General features: G+C 37.7%; 1 protein-coding gene across 4 annotated transcripts; it reads right to left on the reverse strand.

Annotated features, from left to right (window-relative positions):
* Positions 1–424: 424 nt before the first annotated feature.
* RNF141 (ring finger protein 141) lies at positions 425–22,377 on the reverse strand. 4 transcript variants are annotated; one of them, XM_081154121.1, is made up of 6 exons: positions 22,252–22,377; positions 16,909–17,097; positions 14,195–14,240; positions 10,953–11,134; positions 6,411–6,518; positions 425–3,490 (listed from the first exon to the last, which is right to left on the reverse strand). In XM_081154121.1, the coding sequence occupies exons 2-6, from the start codon at positions 17,049–17,051 to the stop codon at positions 3,340–3,342; spliced, it is 630 nt and encodes a 209-aa protein (XP_081010247.1). In that variant the 5' UTR covers positions 17,052–17,097; positions 22,252–22,377; the 3' UTR covers positions 425–3,339. The 4 variants fall into 4 exon arrangements, with proteins under 4 accessions (XP_081010247.1, XP_081010246.1, XP_081010249.1 ...); XM_081154120.1 differs by having other exon boundaries at positions 14,132–14,240; XM_081154123.1 differs by having other exon boundaries at positions 14,132–14,240; positions 22,257–22,350.
* Between the last annotated feature and the right edge of the window lie 837 nt (positions 22,378–23,214).

Raw genomic sequence — 23,214 nt, forward strand, 5'->3', positions numbered from 1 at the left:
GATAAGAAAACAAATGAGAGCCTGCTATAAACTGTTTGTTACATTGTCATTGTGTTGTCCAGCACAAATGTGGGTGATCAGCTGATTTCCCTAACCTCCAAGTAGTTTTTTATTCCTGGATAGATGAGGTAAGCTTGGCTTAATGAAGAAACCAGTTAAAAATGCAAATTCTTCAGACTGCCTTTTAATAAATCCAACTTCCTAATGTTAAAAACCACTGACCAAACGATACTTTCAAGAAGCCTTATTACTCAGATATATATTAGGTATAAGAAAATTGAATCCAATTTGAAATGAATTTTAAAACATAGTACACAGACATCACAAACCCCCAGAGCACAATACAAAATAGTCCTCTAAGAAATATAAACATTTAGTATATAAGAATGTGAAACCACATAAGAAAAAAATTTCTTTAAGTAACTAAAGTTTACTTGTTAAAGATTATTTATTGCACAATGTATCAGTTCATCCTAAGAGTAAAACACCGTTACTCTTCACTTCTAAATTCAGTACAGAGTAAAATTCATTGTCTTAAACTAAAGTTCTACAGTATTATAATATGCGTAAACCCTTTGTTATTGAGTTAGGATAGGGAAAACTTTGTAACATAAAATAAATTCCTTACGGTCACGAAACCATTTCACAAATCCTAGAAGGCACACATTGTATTTCCTATCATAGTAAGTGCATTTAAGTACTTCATAATTAAAAAAGACAAAGCTGTACAGAATACAAAAAGTGTACATTTCATCCATTAAACAAATTTACAACTTTTTACGATTAGTTGTTATAACGTACGTAATATTCACATCTAAAGAATTATCACCCAGTTTAATGGAGTAAGCAAAAAACTGCTCATTTGTTAGATAAGGCTAATAAATACATTTTATATTTCACAGTAGATCAGTTAGTGTCTTGGAGCTCATACTGAAAAGTAAAAAGGTTTGGGCAATATCAAGTTACTGTGCTCACTATTAAATAATTCCTTGAAAGGTGAAGGATTCTGAGGGGTAAAATCATTGGCAATACCTGGGAAAGATCCAAAAATCTGTAAAGCAACTTTGTTCATTTTCAGAAACATTCTTAAATTAGGCAATCTGAGTTGGACTCAGCAAGTCCAATCTAAAGGATTTAAAATCTTAGAGCTGGAAAAGATATCAGGGGATTATTTATCCCAAAGTTTTCAAAATATGTCCCATAGAATACTAACAATCCATGGAAGAGAGTCAGGGTTCTGCAAATTTGACTTAAATTTAATTTAAAAAATACACTTTTTTGGGGGAAAAATTTTAATTTAAAAAACAAGTCCCATCATACAACTGTGTTACCAAATTCTAATACACTGATATCACCAATGTATTAATATATGTTTTCATTGGTTGACTTTATAACATTTAGTATTACAGTACATGAAGTTTATATAAAGAAATTTATATTAATAAAATATGAATTTATAAAGTGATGTAGGTTGTGCATAGAGTGCATGTATATGGGAGTTCTGATAAGATTTTACTTGGAAAAAAAAGATTCTACTGCTGAAATTAAGTGTGAAAACCACAAATAAAGTCTCAGTTTCTAAAATATGAACCTACAGACCAGAGGAAATGACTTTCTCAAGGTAACACAACGGTAAAGTGCATTGCCAGGTCCATATGATAGAGCCCTCAGTACTCTGCATAAATGCCCAGAGTGAGTATTTAGCTATTTGGTACTGACCTGCCCCCATCATGAATGTCAACCAATTAATTATCAGTATTTTGGGGTAAAAATCAAGCCACCTTTGGTCAGAAATTTTTCTTAGAAATGAATTATTTAATTTGCATGCCTATTAAAATCCTAGTATCCAAAAATTCTGCCATCAATAAGCAGCAACTTAAATTGTATACTTTGGTACTTCAAATTATTTGTAACTAACCAAGAAGTCAGGAAAGTTACATGGAATGTTAACATTCTTTTAAAAGGAGACATCGGGCCCTAGTTTTATTATATGCTGACATAATAATGCCTAACATAAAACAAAAATTTTACTTTATAAGCAAAATTTTTTAAAAAGAATAGTTGAAGTGCCACTGAACATTATAATTCCATTATGACTGTACTCTTTCAAACTATTTCGAAGGAAGTCGAATGAAACAGTAAGAAAGCAAAATTATCTCCTAATTTTCAGAGGTGTTTTATGTATGTATGGCTAAAAGGCTACATCCTATTTTCTTCTCTCTTAATCTACCTAAGAAGTTTGAGGGCTTGGCCTCAGAAGGATGCTTTCAAGTCAAGAAAATAAAAGCACCATAAACCAATATTGAATGATTTTACATAATTTAGACATATAAAATTTAGGATCTGTGACAAAAATTTCATTCTGAAACTCCAAGACGCATGAGCATTATTTAAAACAGTTCCCCAGCTGTGGGAAAGTATTTCTAGACGATTCCCCAGCAGAAATCCATTTACAAGGCAAAGTCATGCGCAACTTTATAGTCTTCACCCAAATTATACAGCATGGGGGGAAAAAAAGCTTTTAAGTAAAAAACATGTAATTCCAAAATGCACAGCTAAAGTTACGAAATAACTGGATCATTTCAAGTAATAATTAATAAAGGAGTAATAATTAACCACAAGGGGGCATACATAATCCTTGGATTCCAGCAGAAAGACTAATTTAAGTAGTAACATGCACTTTGAAGTATTCTACATTTTCAGTCATTTAAAAATTTCTCTTAGATAGCTACAACTTTTTAACATTCATTGTTTATTTATTTTTAAAGTTTTTCATTGATTCTAGAGAGAAAGGAAGGGGAGGAGAGAGGAACATTGATGTGAGAGTAACATCAATCGGTTGCCTCCCGTATGTGCCCCAACTGGGGATCGAACCCGCAACCTGGGTATGTGCCCTGACTGGGAATCAAACCCGTGACCCTTCGGTGCACGGGACACTCTAACCACTGAACCCCACTGGTCAGGGCTCATGGTTTATTTTAAACCTAACTAAACAGATTCCAGAATGCTCCTACCCTGAAAAATAGTAGTATTTCAGAAGCCTCTGGAAATGTTGCTGTTACCTCAGCAAAGGATTCAAGAGCAATTAGTTCTAATATGCTATATTAGAGCAGATAAATAATAGAAAAATATGGTCTAAAACAGTAGCAAATTTTAGTTTACCACAAATGGAAGACATGAAAAGTTTATCAAAAGAAATGGGAGAAATTGTCAGAAAAGTGAAAATAAGAGGGCAGGGAAAATTGAGTTCTCAGTGCCTGCGCCACAACATCCCTGCATTCTTTCCCCGTGACCAAGTGCTTGCAGCCCACAATAGCAACAAAACACTTCACCCCAAGGTCACGGTCTGTGAGGCTGGCCTGCCTCATCAGCCATGTTAAGAATATAGTTAGCCATATCATCTTCAGTGGGTGCATCTGACACCACCCAAGATTCATTTGCTCCAGTCATCTGCAGGCGACAAATAGGGCAATTCCTGTGTCGATCACTCCTATTAGAGAAGTCAAAGAACAGTTTTCTTTTTCTTTTTTAAAAACAGGTTTGTTTGAAAAGTAATACATGTACATAGATTTTTAAAAAGTAAATAACATAAAAGTATGCAGTGAAAAATCTCTCCCTCCATCCCAATCTTTAATTCTTATTCCCAGGGGCAGCCGCTCCTACCAGTTTGTCAGTGTATCTTAGGCCATTACGTACCGGTACACGTTAGAGCCGTCCGTTCTTTCAAACATACACTGTACGAATATGCCACCATTCAGTTAGCTAGCCTCCCACAGAAGAACATCTAGGTTTTCCCCTACCTTTTGCCATTACAAACAATAAAATGGAAGCATTCAAAGTTTAAAATGAAATATAACTTTACATGCAGAATAATTTTCCTGATAGAAAAAGAGCTTATATATGATCACTTAAATAAGCTTATGTTTTCCAAAGGGATTTTTTTGTCTTGTCAAACATTATTTTGGAAATTTCAAAAATACCATATTGAGCCAGAAACATGTCATGCAGGGAGAATGCTTTTCTCTTCATCTCAGTGAAATGTGAGACCAAAGTAATTAAATTATATCAATTGCGCTTTGGCTTTTGTGCAAAAACTAAGAAATCTGTTCCAAAAACTAAATGTGAGAGCTAGAGCTGGCATATATTATTCAGATTCCTTTCTGGTTCCTCAGAGAGAGACACTTTACAAGATAATTACGTGTGCTCTTTTGTGCACAAGTCACAATTTTAAAAGTCAACTTCTGCGTCTGGCCAATAGGGACAGACTGGACATCAGACAAAAAAGGACAATAATACCTGTGAAGTGTGGAGCAAAGAAGGTGAGCCCTACAACTGCCCCAGCTTACTGCCTTGGCAGGCTCCTCCCCTAGTTGAAGGGACGGGGCTGAGAATCTCGGGAGGCAAAGGCAACTAGAGTTCACAGCGCAGAGAACTGGTGTGGAGAATGCTGCACAAAGGGAGAATTCCCGAATCTACCGAAGGTCCCCTGACTGTATTCAGCAGAGTGTGTGCATATGAGGAAACTACTCCAGGCTGAGGAATCACCCAAAAGGATTTGACAGGACAGTACTCAAAGCTCACACAGGGCCTGGGATATTGCCTGTTCCCTTCAGCCAGACTGGAAAACCTCGTAATTCACAGAGCATTGAATACTCTGAAGGTTCTTGCCTCATTAGTAGGACATAATTCGCTCTAAACTAAACATGGCTCTAGTCCTACCAAACAAATTGTACAAGCAAGACCCAAAAGGATCAAACTGTTTCCAAGTAATTATATCCCAGAACAAAGCTCAAGAATATTTATAGTAATACAAAAATATCCAGTACCCAAAAAGGTAAAAATCACAGTCTGGCACCCAATCGAGAACTACCAGGCACAAAAAGCAGCAGAAAAATACAACCCAAGTGAAGAGAAGAATCAGAACCAGTCCAGAGCTGGCACAGATGCCAGAAGTAGCAGAGAAGAAATGAAAGGTTATGGAACCATATTCCACGTATTAAAAGAAAACCAGAGGAAAGATCGAACACATTAAGTAGAGACACAGAAGATATTAAAAGACTCAAAGCAAATTTTTGAAGTAACAAATACACTGGATAGGAATTAATAGCAAGTTAGGCACTGTAGAAAAAAAGATTAGTAATTTGAAAAGACATCGCAATATTAACTATCCAAACAGAGAAAATCACTCAAAGGGGGGAGGGGGAGCAAGGGGAGGGGGAAGCGGAGGGGAGAAGGGGAGGGGGGAGGGGGAGAAGGGGGAGGGAGAAGGGGAGGGGGAGGATATAAAGTTTAAAAAAAATTTTATTTGTAACAGCCAAAAATTGGAAACCACCCAACATCCATCAACAGGTGAATGGATAAGCTGTGGTGTATCCATATAATGATACTACTCAGCAATTAAAAGGAACTACTGGTATATGCTATAACACGGGTATATCTTAATTACACTGAATGAAAGAAGCCAGACAAAAAAGAGTATATACTATATGATTTCAGTTATAAAAATTCTAAAAAATCCCAATTATTTTATAGTGACTGAGAGCAGAGTAGTGGTTGTTTGGGCACTGGAAGGGAGGGGTGGAAAGGAGATTTTACAATGGGACACAAGGTAACTTTTTGGGGTGATGGACTTATTATCTGCATTGCAATGGTAGTCTTTGTGCATGTGTACATGTCAAAACATCCAACTGTACTTTAAGTATATGTAGTTTATTGTATATCAATTATAAATGCTCCTAAAGGAGATTCTTCTCTTGTTTTTGTTTTTTTTCCCTCACCCAAGGAGACTTTTTCCATTGCTTTTCAGAGAGGGGAAGGGGGAGAGAGAGATAGAAACATTGATGTCAGAGAGACACACTGACTGGCTGCCTCCTGCACACACCCAGACCAGGGCTGGGGATTGAGCCTGCAACCGAGGTATGTGCCCTTGACTGGAATCAAACCCGGGACCTTCAGTCCACGGGATGATGCTTTAATCACTAAGTCAAATCGGCTAGAGTGAGATTCTTATTTATAAAATACTAATGAGCTTGACTAGCTCATCTCTCAAGTTCCCTCCAGATCTAGTTTTTCAAGGGTTCGTATTATTTCTTCTAATAATATAAAAAGGAACAGTGTAGAAATAAGAAAAAGGGAAGCATGTCATTCTAGACTCAAGTCAGGCACAAATTTCCTTATAGCAAAAGTAAAACACTGAAACTAAAATATACCCCCACATTTTATAAACTTCAGGTATAAAAATAAAAATATTTTTAACTATTAGGAGGCATGGCACAAAATTCAAAGTTCTAAAGAACAAAATCTTATACTAACTACAATATTTTTGTATTTTAAATTTATTCATATACAGGCTCCCATTTGACCTTTGTATACCTCGCATGTATATCCCATGATGACAGCAGATAACTTACCATTTATCAATGCACTTCTGACAAAAGCTGTGAGCACAAGGCAGGATGAGGTCAACTCGACCATCCATGCAGATACAACATTCCTCCTCATCAGTCAGCTGCTTCGCCCTGCAATGTGAAAGCTGAGCTGGAACAATGATATTCTCTGCTGTCATTATAGTTTAAACTGTTTCCATTGCCTTAAAAAGCATTATCAAACAACTATGTGCCCTCATGATAAAGCAAGTGACTCATGCAATATCAGACTAAATTAACATACCTTTTAGGGAAGGCAATTATATTAGGAAAGAAGTATTAAGAGGGGCAAATTTCATAAAGACTGTATAAAAGATAAATTCTGCAATAGTTAAAAAGGAAATATGAACAAAAACTGGAAATATTCAGGTCTTTCTGAAAATAACCCATTTAAATCATAGTTAATTTATATAAATGAATCCAACCAATATATGATTTATTCACCATGCAGGATACAAAGCTCTCTAAAATATGGACCTTGCCATCAGGGCCTTCCTGTGCTGATGCTGATAATGAGCATATAAATGAAAAACAGCTTAGCCGTAAGTATCGGGTGCTACAGGAAATACAAAAGAGATAGAAAGTAGTCTCGGTCCTCAAGGAGCTCTTTCACCTTGGGAAGAGCAGAGATGTCAAATCTTCTACTCTAGCCATAATTTAGAGCGCCCTGAATGAGCAGGTGCCTTTGCATGTGGTGTTTTTCTTTCCTGGAATACCCTTGTGAGCTTGGTAAACTCCAACCTCAGTAACTCAGCTCAAAATATCATCTCCCTGTTCTCCAAACCAACATGTGCCTCGATTAAAGAACTTACATGCTGTATTTCAACTGGCTGTTTATTGGTGGGTTTATCTATAAATTGTAAATTTTTTGAATAAAAGGAGTTTGTCTTAGGTTCTCAATAAATATTTCTTGAAGGGACTTTAATTTGCTTTTATCCTTTGTGCTGTTCTGTAATTGTTAGGTTTTGTTCATCAAGCATGTATTACTTTTTTAATTATACAAAGACTGAATGTTCCAATGTATATCCACTAGACTATAAGTTTAAGGGTAGAAACTATCTCTAACATGTTTTTAATTCCCTGCTGTGCTTATACCACTATATATAAGACACTGATATATCACTTTAAAATTCATCAAAATTTGAACATAAACAGAATATAAGCAAATGTCAAATGTGCATTACTTGTACTAAGAGCGAAGTAACGGAGGAGGAAATGGGTGTATTTCAAACTTGTTGGAAAGATGAGGTAGATAAACGATAGGATTTTGACAGAGAACATGCTAGGTGAATAAACTAAGCTGTGGAGGTAAGAAAAAACCTGTGTGTGTATGCACACACGCTTGCAGCAAGGAGCCTGGCATGATGCTCTGGGAGAAAAGTTGCTTAAATATAGCAGAGATAATCTGATCCTTGAATATCAAAACAAAAAGTTTAAACTGGTTCTGACAGGCAAACTACAATTAGAATTTGATCAAGGTAAAAGTAATACCCATTAAAATAATATTTTAGGAAGATCAACTGGGAATGCAGCATGAGGGACAGTCTAGAGAGGGAAGAAAACCAATTAGGCTCTTATTTCAGCAATTCACCTGGGAGATAATTAGGGCCTGGTCTAGGGTCATTATGAAAAACAAATCATCAGGATGTGGTAATAGATGAAATGTTATGCTTCAGTAATAGGGCAAAATAGGGTAGCCACTGAATTGAAATGGGTAAACAGAATGAAAACCTAGATGGATATGAATCTAATGTATTTGATTTTTTTCTACATATGTTTATTTCAATGTTTAAGTGCCTTTTAGGTGGTACATACTGTGCCAGGCCCAGAGGAACTGGAGTCTCTGCTTTTGAGGAGCTTACAATTTACATTTAAGGATGTAGACTTGGGTGTCAATAGCAGAGAATTAACAGAATCCATATATACTGACAGGTTAGATGAAAAGAGGGCTATGAAGAACAGCATTCTGGATAGAGGTAAAAGAAAGAACAGGAAACACAGAAGCAGCAATGGAACCTGTATAATGTTCACCTGATTTTTTGCTACCTTCCAAGCAGTGCAGTGACCAGAAGGGTCTTGCTCTACTTTTCCTTGTTAGACCACTTATAGAGCATTCATTTCTATGCTCCCTACCCTGAAAGATATACTGACAGATAAAGGATTATCCAGGAAAGCCTCCAGGACACAGAGAGATTCATATAAACAAAGGCTGAAGGGACTGAGGATGCTTATCTTGGAGAACAGAGGCTCAGTGGGCACCTGATTATGTTTTCAAATATGTGAAGGCCTGGAAAAGAGACTTTTTTGGTGGAATTCCAAAAGGCACTGCCACTGAAATAAGCAGACTACAGTAATAATTTAGTGATAATGACAGTTAACTCTTACACACATATAATTATGGGCTAGGTACTATTCTAAGCAATTTACATATATTAACTCAATTCTCTCAAGAGTCCTACGAAGCAGATACTATTGTTATCCTCTTTAAAAGATGAGGAAACCAAGGAAAGAGAGTTTAATAACTTGTTCAGTCAGTTAGTACAGTCAGGATTTGAACACAGGCAATTTGATTCTACAGGCTGTGCTGTGTGGCCTTGAGAGAGCCAGATTTGGGCTATTTGAGGAAAATAATACAAAAGGGAGGGTTTCACCGTAATTAGAACCATCTGTATATGAAAAGACTTGCTTCTCTGAGGTGAGTCCTATATAACTGCAGGTATTCAAGTACAAATTGGACTATCACTTGCCTAAATGCCATCAGTAGAATCTTACCATTCAAAGTGTTGTCCATGGATCAGCAGTAGTGACACTACCTGGAAGCTTGATAGAATCTCAAGCTCCTCCTCAAAACCACTGAATATCAAAATTTAGGAAGCACTGTAGTACAGGGTTTTATGCACCAGAGAGTAGTAATGCAGGTTGGAAGCATGGCTGTACTGCCAGACAGGCCTGAATGTGAATCTCAGCTGGGCCAATTTCTACCTTTGTCATTTATTTGCCTAAACCTCAGTTTCCTCATCTGAAATGGGCTATTTCCATGGGGTTGTTGTGAGGATTTAATGAGTTTATACATGTAGAGCACCCATCACAATACCTAATACCCTATAAGTACTCAATAAATGTAAACCACTAATAGAAATATTCATCAGATGTAAGGCTGAACCAATTAATACCTCATAAGATCCCTTTCAACTTGAAAAGTCTGGTTTCCTATGAACTACTGTATTAGGGTGTAACTAAAAACCAAAAAGCATACAAAGGCAAGAAGCAGTCCTAACCTACTGATCTGGCATTGAATTTTCTAGTCTTGAGGGCACATGAAAAGGAGTAACACCCTATCTCCTTCACTAAGATGATTGCAACGAGAAAAAGGTATTACTTTCATTTCATTTGCTATGACAGAGCTTAAATACACTGGTAAATGCTATTCTTGGCTTTAAAAATATTATGTATAAATAATCACCATTTTGAAGAGGGAGAGAAAAAAAGCACAAAGTCAGACACTTGTCTTTGAAAGATTAACTTTACAAAATACAGGAAAGATAAGCCTTAATGCTGCCTATAATGCTATAAAACTCATTTTGAATTTCAGTACCACTTGTACAGCCCAAACCTAGAAAATCAAACAATCCTATTAAAGATAAACAGAAAATGATAAGTGGAAAATACAATTTTATTACAACACAGTATTTGGAAACCAGTTGGTTAAGAATAGACCAGATAATGCAACTAGAGCAATAAAAAACAAATTCTTGTTAAGCATATTTTTAACTTTAAGGTAAGACACAGTCAATACAGGTTTCTGCTGTCTACCCTATATAAGACAGGATGTCAACATGTCTGGACCCAGGTAAGACTTTCCAATGAGGCGTTTACAAATTTAAACTTGGTCATAGTTGTCAAATGGCAACAGGTGGGAGCTTTAAAATGCCAAAAACATTATAGAGAAGGAAAAGGAAGTTTAGACAGAACAATAATGTATCAGGCCTGAGTAAACAAGCACCAGCACAGAAAACACTAGCTGACTTCATTTTCTCTGGTATATGCAATATGTACATAAACTCCTTGTTCATTCCTGAATGTACTGCCAAATCCTAGAGCCAATATTTATAATTTTAATGCTCCAATTAGATACTTTTAAGGAAAACTGGAATGGTTCTGCCATTTTTGGACCTAATTTCCTGGAGGGCTTTGCTGTAAGAACCTAAATATCTATTATAAGAGGGGTATTAACTGAAACTCTTTTGTCATTAAATGCAAGTATGTAGAGTAGTGAGTGGATTCATGGAATCAGGGTTGACAGAAATATTACCTGGTGTTAGCCACTTCAACTTTTCTTTAATTTGGCACTCCAACCATGTCCTGAAGCACAGACTAACCCAAAAGCTGATCTGGGATATAATATCATTGAGACAAAAAGTAACGTGATTTAAGATGTCACAAAGAGCACCAGCAAAAGTATTAATGAGATTTCACTAGCTTGCATATTGGAAAATGAGAGAAACCTGGTACTTATGTATTGGATACCTTCTCATCCAAAGACTAGCCTGGCAAGATGCCTCAGATGACATGTTTTCATCAGGGTCTTCAGAGGTAGCGCTCTGTGCCAGCATTTCTGCTGCGTGACTGGTGATGTCTTTATAAAGCTGAACAAACTGGTACAAGTTCATGACCCGCGATGCTTCAACGAGGCCACAGCTTTTGTTAATCTAAAAGCACAAAGAAAATGAAGAAAAGCAAACACACCCCAAAACACTGATAATTTCTCAGATCAAATTTTCCCAAAATGATGAACAAGTAGAAGTTTTTCAGGTTTACAAATTACCTGACAAGAGAGTCAGAGTCTGAGCAAATGAATAATACCATGCTCCCTACATTTGTGGGGTTCAAAGTAGCTACACAAATTTATCTCATTTGATACTCAAATAACCCAGGAGGGTTGATTAAACAGCATCCAGTTTAGAGTTGATGAGGTCAGGTGATGTTCCCAGACTCAAGAAATGAATTTTAGAGATCAATATTGACAACTGTCTTCATTTTAATTTCTTAAAGAATTTCTTAACTAAAGTACTTATTTGAATCCAACAACTACATGCCATTCTACTACAACTGAAACAACAGATTGCCTTCTTGAATATCTTAAGTTCTAGTTTATACCCAAACTTCCAAACTAAAGTGAGAAAATTATATTGAAGTAAATCCTAACAAAAAAGGTTATTTTGAAATATAGCAAAAACTCATTTAAAATGAAGCAACCAGTGTCTACAGGTTTGTACTTAACCCTGCTCTAGCTTTTTTTTTTTTTTTTAAAATATATCTTTATGGATTTCAGAGAGAGGAAGGGAGAGGAAAGAGAGAGAGAGAGATAGAAACATCAATGATGAGAGTCATTGATCAGCTGCCTCGTGCACGCCCCCAACTGGGGATAGAGCCCGCAATCCGGGCATGTGCCCTAACCAGGAATCGAACTGTGATCTCCTGGATCCTAGGTCAATGCTCAACCGCTGAGCCACACCCTGCCGGGCTAGCTTACACTCTTAATGTGTGGACATATTTGGGGAAAGTGTGAGGTAATAGGTAAAGAGAGATAATATTGCTTTCAGGTTGAGACTCATGGAGTGGGGTATATATTCACTTTTGAAATGACCAAAGCTAGTAGGGTTGAGGGCAAAGAACATGTATTAATTAGCAACATATTAGAGATGTGAAAAATTTCCTCTCAACACAGGAGATGGTAAGGAAGACTATGGGAACAGAAGCAAGGAAATCTATTAAGTGCATATAAAAATAAATGGAACAAACAAAATCAGAAAATACTTAGAAAGAAATGAAGAACACAGGGAGAGGTATAGATAGAAAGCCTTAAAATTGTGAATGAGGGAGGTTTTGAATTGTGTTGATGGAACTTGGGATATGAGAAAGTGAAGTAATTAGGTTACATATTAAAAAAATTATTATAGCAACATTTCCATATTTGGAATGAAAATAATAATAGTTGTGACTAGCATTTATTGTTTACTACTTGAGAAGTCAACAAGAGGAAAAACAGAATCAAGTGTGAATCAGATTCCATGTGAAAATGGCAGAACCATTGCTAGTAATTAAAAAAATGATTAAATTTTGGAATGGCACGATCTATATGGAAATGAATATATATAATAGTCCTTGCAATAAAAGAGAAAAAATAGAATTAAATGTGACAGAAATTTATAGATTACAAAACAGATTTTCAGAGTGGAAGAAACTGCCAGTCTTCCTTTGGAACTGCATAACTCAGAAGAAATTAGGGAATAATTCACATAGATATAGTATTTAACAGGAAAGTTTAGCAAATTCCAACTAATATAATCATAGGATTCATGCAACAAATATTTACTGAGTACATATAATGTTATAGTTAATATGTGCACTGCTCTAGGCACTGGTGACATTGTGTGTATAACAGACAAAATCCTGTCCTCATGGAATTTACACTATAGGTAGGAGAGAGAGACAATAAAATACAGATTAGACAGAAATAAGTTTTATGGAGAAGATGAAACAGAGGAGATGAAATTCTAAAGGGCTGTAAGGAAGGCATCACAGAGAAGATGACATTTAAGAACTAAAAGGGGTGCAAGAATGAATCATATAGATATTTGGGGGAAGGATAGTTCCAGGCTGAGAGAATAGGGAGTGCAAAGGCTGTTAGGCAGAAATGTACCTGGCAAGGAGTGCAAGGAGTCCAGCAAGCAGCCCAGGGCGGTTGGAATAGAATGAGAGGGAGGAGTGGGAGAAGATAAGGTCAAGGAATGAGGTGGGGACTGAATGTACAGGACTTTGCTGATCATGACACAAAAGGAAAAAAAATCTCCTTACCCAGGAGTTCTTTATGGGTTGGTCAGGAATGGACTTCAGGGCACTCATGAATGACCAATTCACTATTTTTATGCACATGGATGATTTTACTGTTTGTATGTTTTAGAGCATGAGTTGGGATAGAAGAAGGCCTAATAAAATTTGTTCCTTCATTTTCACCAAAAGTTATGTGGCCTCAAAAAGGTTAAAAGCCAACTATTCTAATCTACTCATTGGTGGATGAGGCTTCCTAATACTCTATGATAGCTGCCATTATAATTTTTAGCACAGGTGATTTAGTCAATTATCTAAAATTTAAAGATGAACTAAGAGACAGTGTATTGATGATGAATTATATAACTAAAAATTACAGTTCTATAACTGAAAATTTATAACTAAATTTCCATTCTATAACTAAAAATTACTAAAGCAAAACAAAAAAACCCAAACCTTTCTAACAGATTTAGAAATTATTATTAAATAAATAAAACCCAGTGTTCTTAAAAGAAATGATCTCCTAAGATAACTAATTTTTAAGGAGTCATCTTAGAGCTAAGGAGGGTGTCACCTTAGGATTCTGCGGCCAGCTAAATCCAGAGAGAGGGGTAGAAGGTTTACTATCACCTTTCTTGATTATAAAAAATCTCTGCTATATGGTAATTATGCAACCAGTGAGATTCAAACAGTTAACCTGGAAGGCAATAACAGTATAAAAACTATGTTTTATACAGTTTTATAAATAAACGTAACAACAAAATTATAATCAAATTATTAACATTTATTTCAGTCATACTATATTCCACTATTAAATGTGGTTCTACCCACCAAAATAACTTAAGCTCTGCATGGGAAGCCTCTATCACTCTCACCTTGGTACAGACCACCCGTACAACCACTTTCCAAAAGGCAGAGGAATCAGACCCAGGTTGTACCTCAAAGAGAAGATGTTTTTCCTGGCTAGAAGCTACTTTAGCAGTTCTGAAAAGAGACAAACGTATTTGTTAATTTTATGAAGTCATACAAAATAATGGAGTCATGAAACCAGATTCAAGAAACACTTTAAAACAGAGAAGGAAATTTGAAGAAAACACACAAAGACAAATAATAATAATGATTGTAACAACTGGATTCTTAAAACACAGGAATAGAGAAAGTTTTGATTAAGAGTACAACTTAATTTCCAAGGTTTTTAAAGTCAACAGCATAGTGGAATGATAATTATAAATCTTTTTGTCATATCTAACATCTCAATGGTCTTTAAATTTTTAACAAAGACATCTACAAAAAACATATCCACGGAATCAGGTATTTAAAAGAAAAACTAGCTGGTTTCACTTATCCAAATTTTTATATCATGCCATCAATGCTAATTTAAATTGGTTCAAAGATATAAATATTCCTGCTCCCTTCTATCATTACTCACATTTCTGTCTGAGCACCAGTGGGGGTATTACACTCAGAACAAAGTGACTTACAGCTAAATAAATTGAGGCCATTGAAAATTAAGCAACTAGCCTTAGGTAACAAAATCTGCCAGGGAATGTAATTCAGCTGTGCCAGCTCTCAGCTGTTTCCTAGCTATCAAGCCACGCTGCTTCTGTATAGGTTTAACTTTAGTTCTCAGACAGCACTGCACTTATAAAATGCCCAACCCTGATCATGAAAATTGGTTTAAAAACCAAATCCAGACAGAAAATTCTTATGCTAAATAAATACGAGGAAAATATTCTTGACCATCACCTCTGTATTACACAGTAAACTTAGCTTGTGGGTGCTTTCACAGGACACATTTTATTCAGTATCTTTAGGCAAAAAGGCAAAATTTTGTATAGTAGACTAGGTTTACATAAGTCCTAAGACTCTAAAGGGATGGTAAATGTCACTGCTTATGCTGCGTAAGAGTTGAGCCAATAGACATAAAAACCATTCCACTCTTATGATACTATTAAATTCTCAACCCAATTTTACTCCCTAAGAATATGGTCCCAGAAGGAAGGCCTCAAATACTACCATTTAGACGATCTAAAAAAAAAAAAAAAGAAGTAAAATGCTAAAGTTTTAAAAACCAACGACTACATTTTTATTATAAAGATCAGACAATACACAAACACAGAAAAATGTAAAATCTCTCTCACTGCCCCTTTTTCCACCAACTCGCCAGAGACCCAGCATGCAGCTTCCTAGTTCATTTTCTAAGTATTTACATATATAACCATATAGGACGATTCACATATCTATACAGGGCTTTTTAAAAAAATAAATGAAATCCAGTGTTCTTAAAAGAAATAATCTTCAAAGATAACTTTAAAGGCATTCTTTATTCATTATGACTGGCTAGTAACAGTAGACTCCAGTCATATCCATTAAAAGACTGTAATTCCTTCTCTTTATCTAATGTGTTACAGATGGTGAAGTATGTTTCTTATCAACCAATATAGTTATCACATAGCTAGGGAGCAGGTTCATGTATCTTACCCTAAACTATTAATAAGGACTGTAATACAAATTTATACTAAGTGGGTCCAGACTTCCTGGTGATGTTGATTGGTTTTTTGGGAGTTTAAAGAGATGTTAAAGTGGGATAGTTAAGGTGGGATGGTGAAAAAACCTTCAGACTTAGAGAAAACTGGATCTACCATTAATACTTGGGCAATCATTTTAGGCCTCAGTTAAAATGTCCAACCCTCAGCAGAGTGCCTTGTACATACTATGGGCTCAGTGAATGTTAGCTAAATTGAACAGGCTAAAGAGAGACCCTTTAAGATCTTATTAAAAGGCAATGCCAGAATTACATCCCAAGGGAGATAATACACACACACACACACACACACACACACACACACACACACAGATGTAGGTGCTGCTATAGAAAGACTTAACAGAAAGAAGTGACATCTGTTCATCAGTCACTAGTGGAGAAAATACACAAAGAAAAAGTAGTATTTTAAAAGCATAACAATCTGGAGCCATTCAGGGACAAAGAGCCCTGTGTATTTTAATAGCTTCTATTACAGATCAGTATAAAAAATGACATAATAAAGAATAAATTCACAAACAAAAGACTAAATTCTATTAAATACGCTCTTTAAGAATGTAGAGAAATTTATATTCCATTTAAAACATTAATCTACACAAGAGTTAAGTAGAGATTTAAAGATGTTAGCTGGTTAGAAAATATTAGTAACTGAAATACCTTATTCTACGATGATAAATGAATTATTACTATATATGTATTTCTCTTGCAAAATAATGGCAGTGTGAACAAACATAGAAGACCTATTTATTTATTAACCACATGAACTGGTTGATATATAGAAACCTGAGTGCCCTTTGACTATCCCAGGAGCCTTTTTCTAGTCGGGCTAACTGGCATACTCTCGTTATGTACCCCTTTAGTGCTTTAAAACAAGAACCAATTTATATGCCTGTGTTTAAAATTTAATTTTATGTTCCTTCAATTTCTTTTGTTCCTATTACATATTTTAAAATAGCCACATAGATGGTCTTACAGTAGGTAATAAATATTTGCTAACTGCTGCTGAAAATATTAAGTCCTATCAATCAATACTTCTGATTACCTCTCACAGTCATGACATGCGGGACATACATAAGGGGGAAAAATAAAATGAAAAAGAGCAAGCCTTACACATCATTAAGTTCAGCTATTCTCCCAAGAAATTCTTCGTAAGTTAAGGAGCCACTTTCTCGAACCAATGTGACATGTTTTGCTACTTTTTCTGGTAACTTGTTAAGAGCCAACTGCGTCTGATCCGAAATTTGTTGTCCCATGATGAAATGATGTCTTTGAAGTCCAGAGTGTTGCTTCACACAGTTTCTGTTAAATATATATAAAAATTACTATATATATATACACACACACACACACACACACACACACATATATAAAATAAACAGCAATATATCCATCTCTTCAAGAAAATAAAAGAAAAACTAGGAATACATTTAAGTGAGAGTTCAGTAGACTTACACAGCCTAACGTGGAATTTATTTAAGCTATATTTTTAAAGTAAAGGTTTATATTTCTACTTTTTAAGATCACATAGCTAAATGAGAAAACAGGATTCACTTATATTATTGGGAGAGTGATGAATCTCTAATTCCTATAATTTTGCCAAGTCAAAAACCATTACACAGACATGCACACGTGTATACACGCACACATGTGGAGGCATTTAAGTGACTCTATTTAATGGGAAGCGTGTTTACCTTATAAAATTTTCCTCAGAACATTTCTTGACTATTTACCACGTGTCAGACTCAAAACTAAGGGCCTTCCACATATTAACTCATTTGTTCCTTACAACATTAGTGATTTCTGAATTTCAAGGACTAGTAAAAGTTTAGAGCACCATGGTATTGCACATTTATTTTAAGTATGGATAGTTGTTTTAAAAAAAATCCCAAAACTTAGCAAAAAATTTAAAAAGAACAATTTATAACCTGAAAAGGATATATTAGAATAAAAGCCCTTCCAAGGTGGCCATAGCTTTCCACTGACATATACCACATATATGCACACATGCTATTGCCCTTCCTTTTCTTGTGCTAACCCAAACTTGTGAAAACATCATCAGAGCCAATGGTTGTAGGCCAGTGCTTGGAAACCACTGTGTTAAATGGCTTTTTAAAAAATTAAATTCAACAATATTATGTGCTTGGCATTGTGCTACGTTCTAGGGATACAACAGTGAGAGAAAGAAACATGGTTCTTGCCACTGTGGAGCAAGAGACAGTGCAGAAGAGACAAACAATCACGCCAATAAATATATAATTACAAAATGAAAGTGCTAAACCAAACAAGTAAAGGGTGCTACAAAAGCCTATAAAAGGGGAACTTATCTAGTCTTGTGTCAGAGAAGAAGTCCTTGGGCAAACAACATTTGATTTGAGGTCAGTCAGAGTTAGCCAGAGAAGAGGGTTAGAGGCATGGTGAGGGGAAAACATTGCAGGCAGAGGTCACAGAAAGTGCCTGACATAGGAAGGAGCATGGTAACTGCAGCAATAAAAAAAGCCAGAGTTACCAAAGCAGAGAGGCAGAAGGAGAGGGAGACTGGCACCAAGAGATGGGCTGTTTACCATTTTTATTGATGACCCAAAGACAAGACTGCATGCCTGCCCAATCTGTGGATGACTAAAACAGGAATGAAGAATGCCCACTGAATACCAGAATCAAGACTGAAGTAGGTATTTTCTGAAATGAAATAAATTACATCAAGTGTGACTAAAAGTTAATCCTATGTTTTGAAAAGCCAACTGCACAGAAACACATAGGGAAGACGTGCTGAAGGCAGTTAAAATATGAAAGGTCTGAGGGTTTCAGACAAAATAAGCCGACTTAGTAAACAGGGACAAGAAAGATGTTAAATATCCTAAACTCCTGCTAGCTAGAAGCAGATGTCCAGAGCAAGAGCCTAGTCCCACTGTGCTCTGCAATGGTTAGACCACACCAACATTTGTGATCAGCTCTTAGCAGTCACACTTTTAAAGGGCACCTAATCATTTGAACATATTTGGGAGAGTATGCAAGATGTTATAGACTTAGAAAAGGAAACAAAGCAATTTATTCTAGCTAATCACAGTTTAGCAACAACGTGGAGCAACATGATAAGTTTGTTCAAATATTTGAAGAGGTTTCATGTGAAAGAGGAAGTAAGATTTATTTCATATAGTTAGAGAGAACAGAACGGCCAATTTGTGTAAATTAGGCAGGTTTCAGGTCAATATAAGAAATTTCCTATCATCCATAACTATTTAGAAGTGGTAAGGGCTGTCTTATAATTAATGTATGTGAGCTTGTTCTCATTGAAAGTGTGGAGGTGTTTAAAGATCATCTTATGAGAGTTTTAGAGATTTCTGCTTGGGTGAGAAGTGGAGTAGGTGACCTCTAATCTAATATTTTACTCCCAAAATGAAACTTAAATTCTCTCTAGCTTTCCTGTATCAATACAATCAAGATGCAATAAAAGACTTTTTAACCAACCAGACTGAAAACTTTAAATTACACTTACATTACTTTAACAAAGAAAAAAAATCAAACTTTTGAAATATAGTCGTAACAGTGTAAAAACATTCAATGGTAATTTAACCAATGTGCCCATCAAACAGATATTTAAAGAGAAGCCTTAGTTACTTATTTACTGAATTAGAAAATGATCCTTTTTGTTTCTGCATTGTTTTGATCTGGTGCCCTAACTTTGAACGGCAAGGTTTGTAATTTGAGGCAACATATTAATTTGTTACCCTGTAATTGCATTTGGTATCTGGGAAACCTGATCACGACTAACTCCTCCTATTAGAAGGGAACACTATCTAGAGACTACTAAAAGAGCCTGGAACAGTGGTTCTCAACCTGGTTCAGTGGAGAGAGCCTGGAATTTATGGTTCATTTTGAATACCATAAAATAATGATAAATAATAGTATCTACCCCTAGTATAAAAATGTCTCTGTCATCTATCTACAATATAAAACCACACCCAAGGATGCATGTTCACAAAAACAATTTGTTGAGGCTCTCCTCTAGTCAATCCACACAGGTTTTTTAGTGTCCCTCTTTGGTGACTCTGTACATTCTACTATCACAGCACATATGGCAGGTCACCTGACTGTGGCCCTCTGTGAGCCTCTTGAGGACAAGAGCTATGCTCGCTCTTCCAGCAGATACATAAGCATACAATAAATGTTTATGAATGGATACAGTAAATATTGTTGACCATTTTTGTTTTTTTATTCACTCAGTAGTCTTTTGACTCTTATTTATCTGTTTAGTCAGCTACTAGTAATAACGTGGGGAGAAGCTGAAGTTAAAAAAAATACACGGAAGAGAAAAAATTGAGAGAAAAAAAATTGTAAAAATTTATCATTCAATTAATATTTATGTAAATTGAGAAATATTCATTATTTGATATTAGCAAAATACTTCCTTCTAGATCATGGAACAGTAGTATTGCATGGGAACATAATTTGCAAACCACTGGCACAGAATTCAGCAAAAGACAAATCTCTGGTCAAGATTTCTCAAAGAACTAGCAGCTCTCCTACTACTGTGCCACCTATAATTTAGTCCTCTCTAGCAGGATAATAATGTGCTTTCAAAAAACATTTGAAGGATTTTTAAAATAAAAAACAACTGTTATTCTGAAACATAGGAATATCAAGGATTCCAAAAATGCCACATTCTCTAGTGGGTGGTAACATACACTTGATCACTTCTTTTTCTAACAAATGAATTGCTGTAATTCAAATATTCTTTATAAAGATATAAAATCACATCACGGGCAAAAACTAACCAACCAACCCCCAAACCCAAACCCAACCAACCCCAAAATCCTCCATGAAAACTTAAAACATATCCATTCATAAAAAGATTAAAGCGAAGTTGAAAAGCCTGAACAAGATAACTAGTTCATAAGTATTTTAGTATTTAGAAAACCGCTGAAAACTGCTCTCTGTGAAATTTTGTCATCAACTACTTTACTTACAAAAATGATATTTAGAATTGAAATAATCAATTATTCTCATCATGAAGTCAATAATAAAAAAAAATGAGTGATAAAAACTAAGTACTAAAAACTAGGTCCCTAAGGATACACTTTTATTACTCATTGCTTACGCAAACTATCTGTAGGTTGTTTTGCAAGATAAGAAATTAACAGCAGTTACAACAGATACACAGTGAAACAAATTAGACTAGTAAGAGTCACTACAGAGCCTGGAATGCCTGTTCTGGGCTCAAAGATCTTATTCAGATGAAAATTTTTATAGAAAGAAAAACTACCAAAGGGTGGAGATTAAGGATACAGATTTCTGACAGCACCCGTGTGTTTACTAAGTACATTACATACGTAGTTTGAGAAATACACTAAATCCTCTCTGGACCCTCCCTGCTCTTTCTGGGAGGAGGGTAAGGCAAGTGTGTTAGGTGTCTGGATGTGAACTGAGAAAGATTAAGTTCTTACACGAAATGACAAAGAACATGCTTTGGAAATCTACAATTAAATTCTAGAGGAAATTATTTAGAAATGGCGGCCAGGCAGCATCAAAGGAAAGGGTAAAAGTCCACACTGTTTTTGAGTTATGGACTCAGAAGCATCGCTTCTTAGAGAGGTGACTTCAGATTAGCGGTGGCTAATTTCGGGTCGTGGGTATGAGATGCCCCGGAAAAAATTCTGAATGGATGGGGCGCAATTTAAAGCCATAAGAATGGGCGGAGGCGAGTGGAGAATAACTTTATACAGAAAATCTCAGAATTAAAAACCACAGGCAACTTTATAACTAAGCCAGAGGAAAGTACCGACTCACTGGGTGCCGTGAAACGGGGGCAGGGTCAGGAAGATGGGCGTACACTGCAACTAAAATAAAGGGGCTGGGGATGAATTTGAGTAGTCCACATTTTGTAAAACGATACAATAACAATTATTAGCAAGGAAACGTTCTGTGCCAGCCGGGTCTCAAGGTAGGTGGTTCAACAAGGCCAGGCCTTTGGGAAGGGCAGTCCAGCTAACCGGGGGCTGGGGGCAGCCCAGGAGCGTTTCTGAGTCCGGCAGCACGGCAGAGGGTTTCTAAGCCGGGGTACGGGCGCGGCTGCGGAGCTCGGGGCTCCCAACCGCACCGGCCTCCCCGCCGCCTCCGCGCCCCCTCAAGCGCCCCAGAACTTCGAGCTGTTAACCAACAGCCACGTCCGCTGCCCGGCGGACAGCGCAGGCGGCAAGATTCAAAAGCGGTTCCGGGCTCGAGACGGACCAACGCCCTCCGGTTTCCCCAGACCCTCCCCCTAACACGACGGCCGCCCCCACCCGGGCCCCTGGAAACCGCCGGCTGGGGGGGCGCGTCCGCCGCAGGGCCTCCCAACCAGCTCCGCGCCCTGAGCTGGGGCCTAGCCGGGCGGCGCCCGCTGAGGCCGTGCCCCTCCCGGGCCGAGGGTCGCGGAGCAGGCAGGAAAGCAAACGACGAAGGGACAGCGCTGCGTACCTCACCCCACATTCAAGTCATCGCGCTTCCGGCCGTAACGGTGCCGCCGTAGCCCGTCACTCAGACTCAGGCGGCGGCGGCGGCGGCGGCGGCTGGGCGCGCGACCCGGTCGCACGTCAGTGACGTAAAAGCTCTGCCCGCCCCGCGTTGCCTGGAGACGGCGCCCAGCCTCCCCTGACCTCCGGGCGGCTCGCGTGCCCCGCCTCTCCCCGGGCTCCGACGGGCAAGGTGGCGGCGAAGGCCAAGGCCGGGGGCGTGCCCAGTGGCGGCGGGAGAGGCCTCGCCGGGCGGGCTCCTCGAGGTCGGGCGCCCTGGGATGGCCGTGGGCACGGCCTGGCCTCTCCTGGCGCCGTCTCCGAGGGGCTGTTGACCATGGCCACTCTGTGAGCCCCGGCTTGGTTAAGGATTGGATTCCCAGCCACCACGTTTTAAGCTTCCAACCCCCCACTGGTCTTAGTGACACAAAGATGACCTCGTCCCTTGCCACAGAATGGGGTGGATTATGCTCACCTGGCCAGATTAAGAAGCACAAAAGAGAACATTTGGACAGTGACTGTCACAGGGTCCGAAATGGTAAGCCCTAATAAATGGCAGCTATTATTATTATTACGAACAGGGGCTGGTGATTTACGGCTTTTCAGAACGTACATAGTCAATAATGGCTGCCCATGAAGTACCGTCGGGGTGTGCGCCCCAGATGATCCTAAGCGTCTTGCAGGCGCTGCGCTTGCCGCCGGAGTGTGCGCAGGCGCCCGCCGGGAGCAGCAGAGCGAGGCTGAGGAGCTGCGGCGGCGCCGTCGCCCCCCTGCTTAGCGGCTCCAGTACTGCTTACACTTGTTCATGTTGCACACCTGCCCTTCCCAGTCATTGTGAACTTGCCCTGTCCTCTAGTAATAAACAGCTCATACTTATGGACCATTTACTATGTGCCAAGCTCTGTTCTAAGGACTTTAAAGGTATGAA

The sequence above is a fragment of the Miniopterus schreibersii genome (genome assembly GCF_964146895.1).
Source record: "Miniopterus schreibersii genome assembly, chromosome: 12".
NCBI lineage: Eukaryota > Metazoa > Chordata > Mammalia > Chiroptera > Miniopteridae > Miniopterus > Miniopterus schreibersii.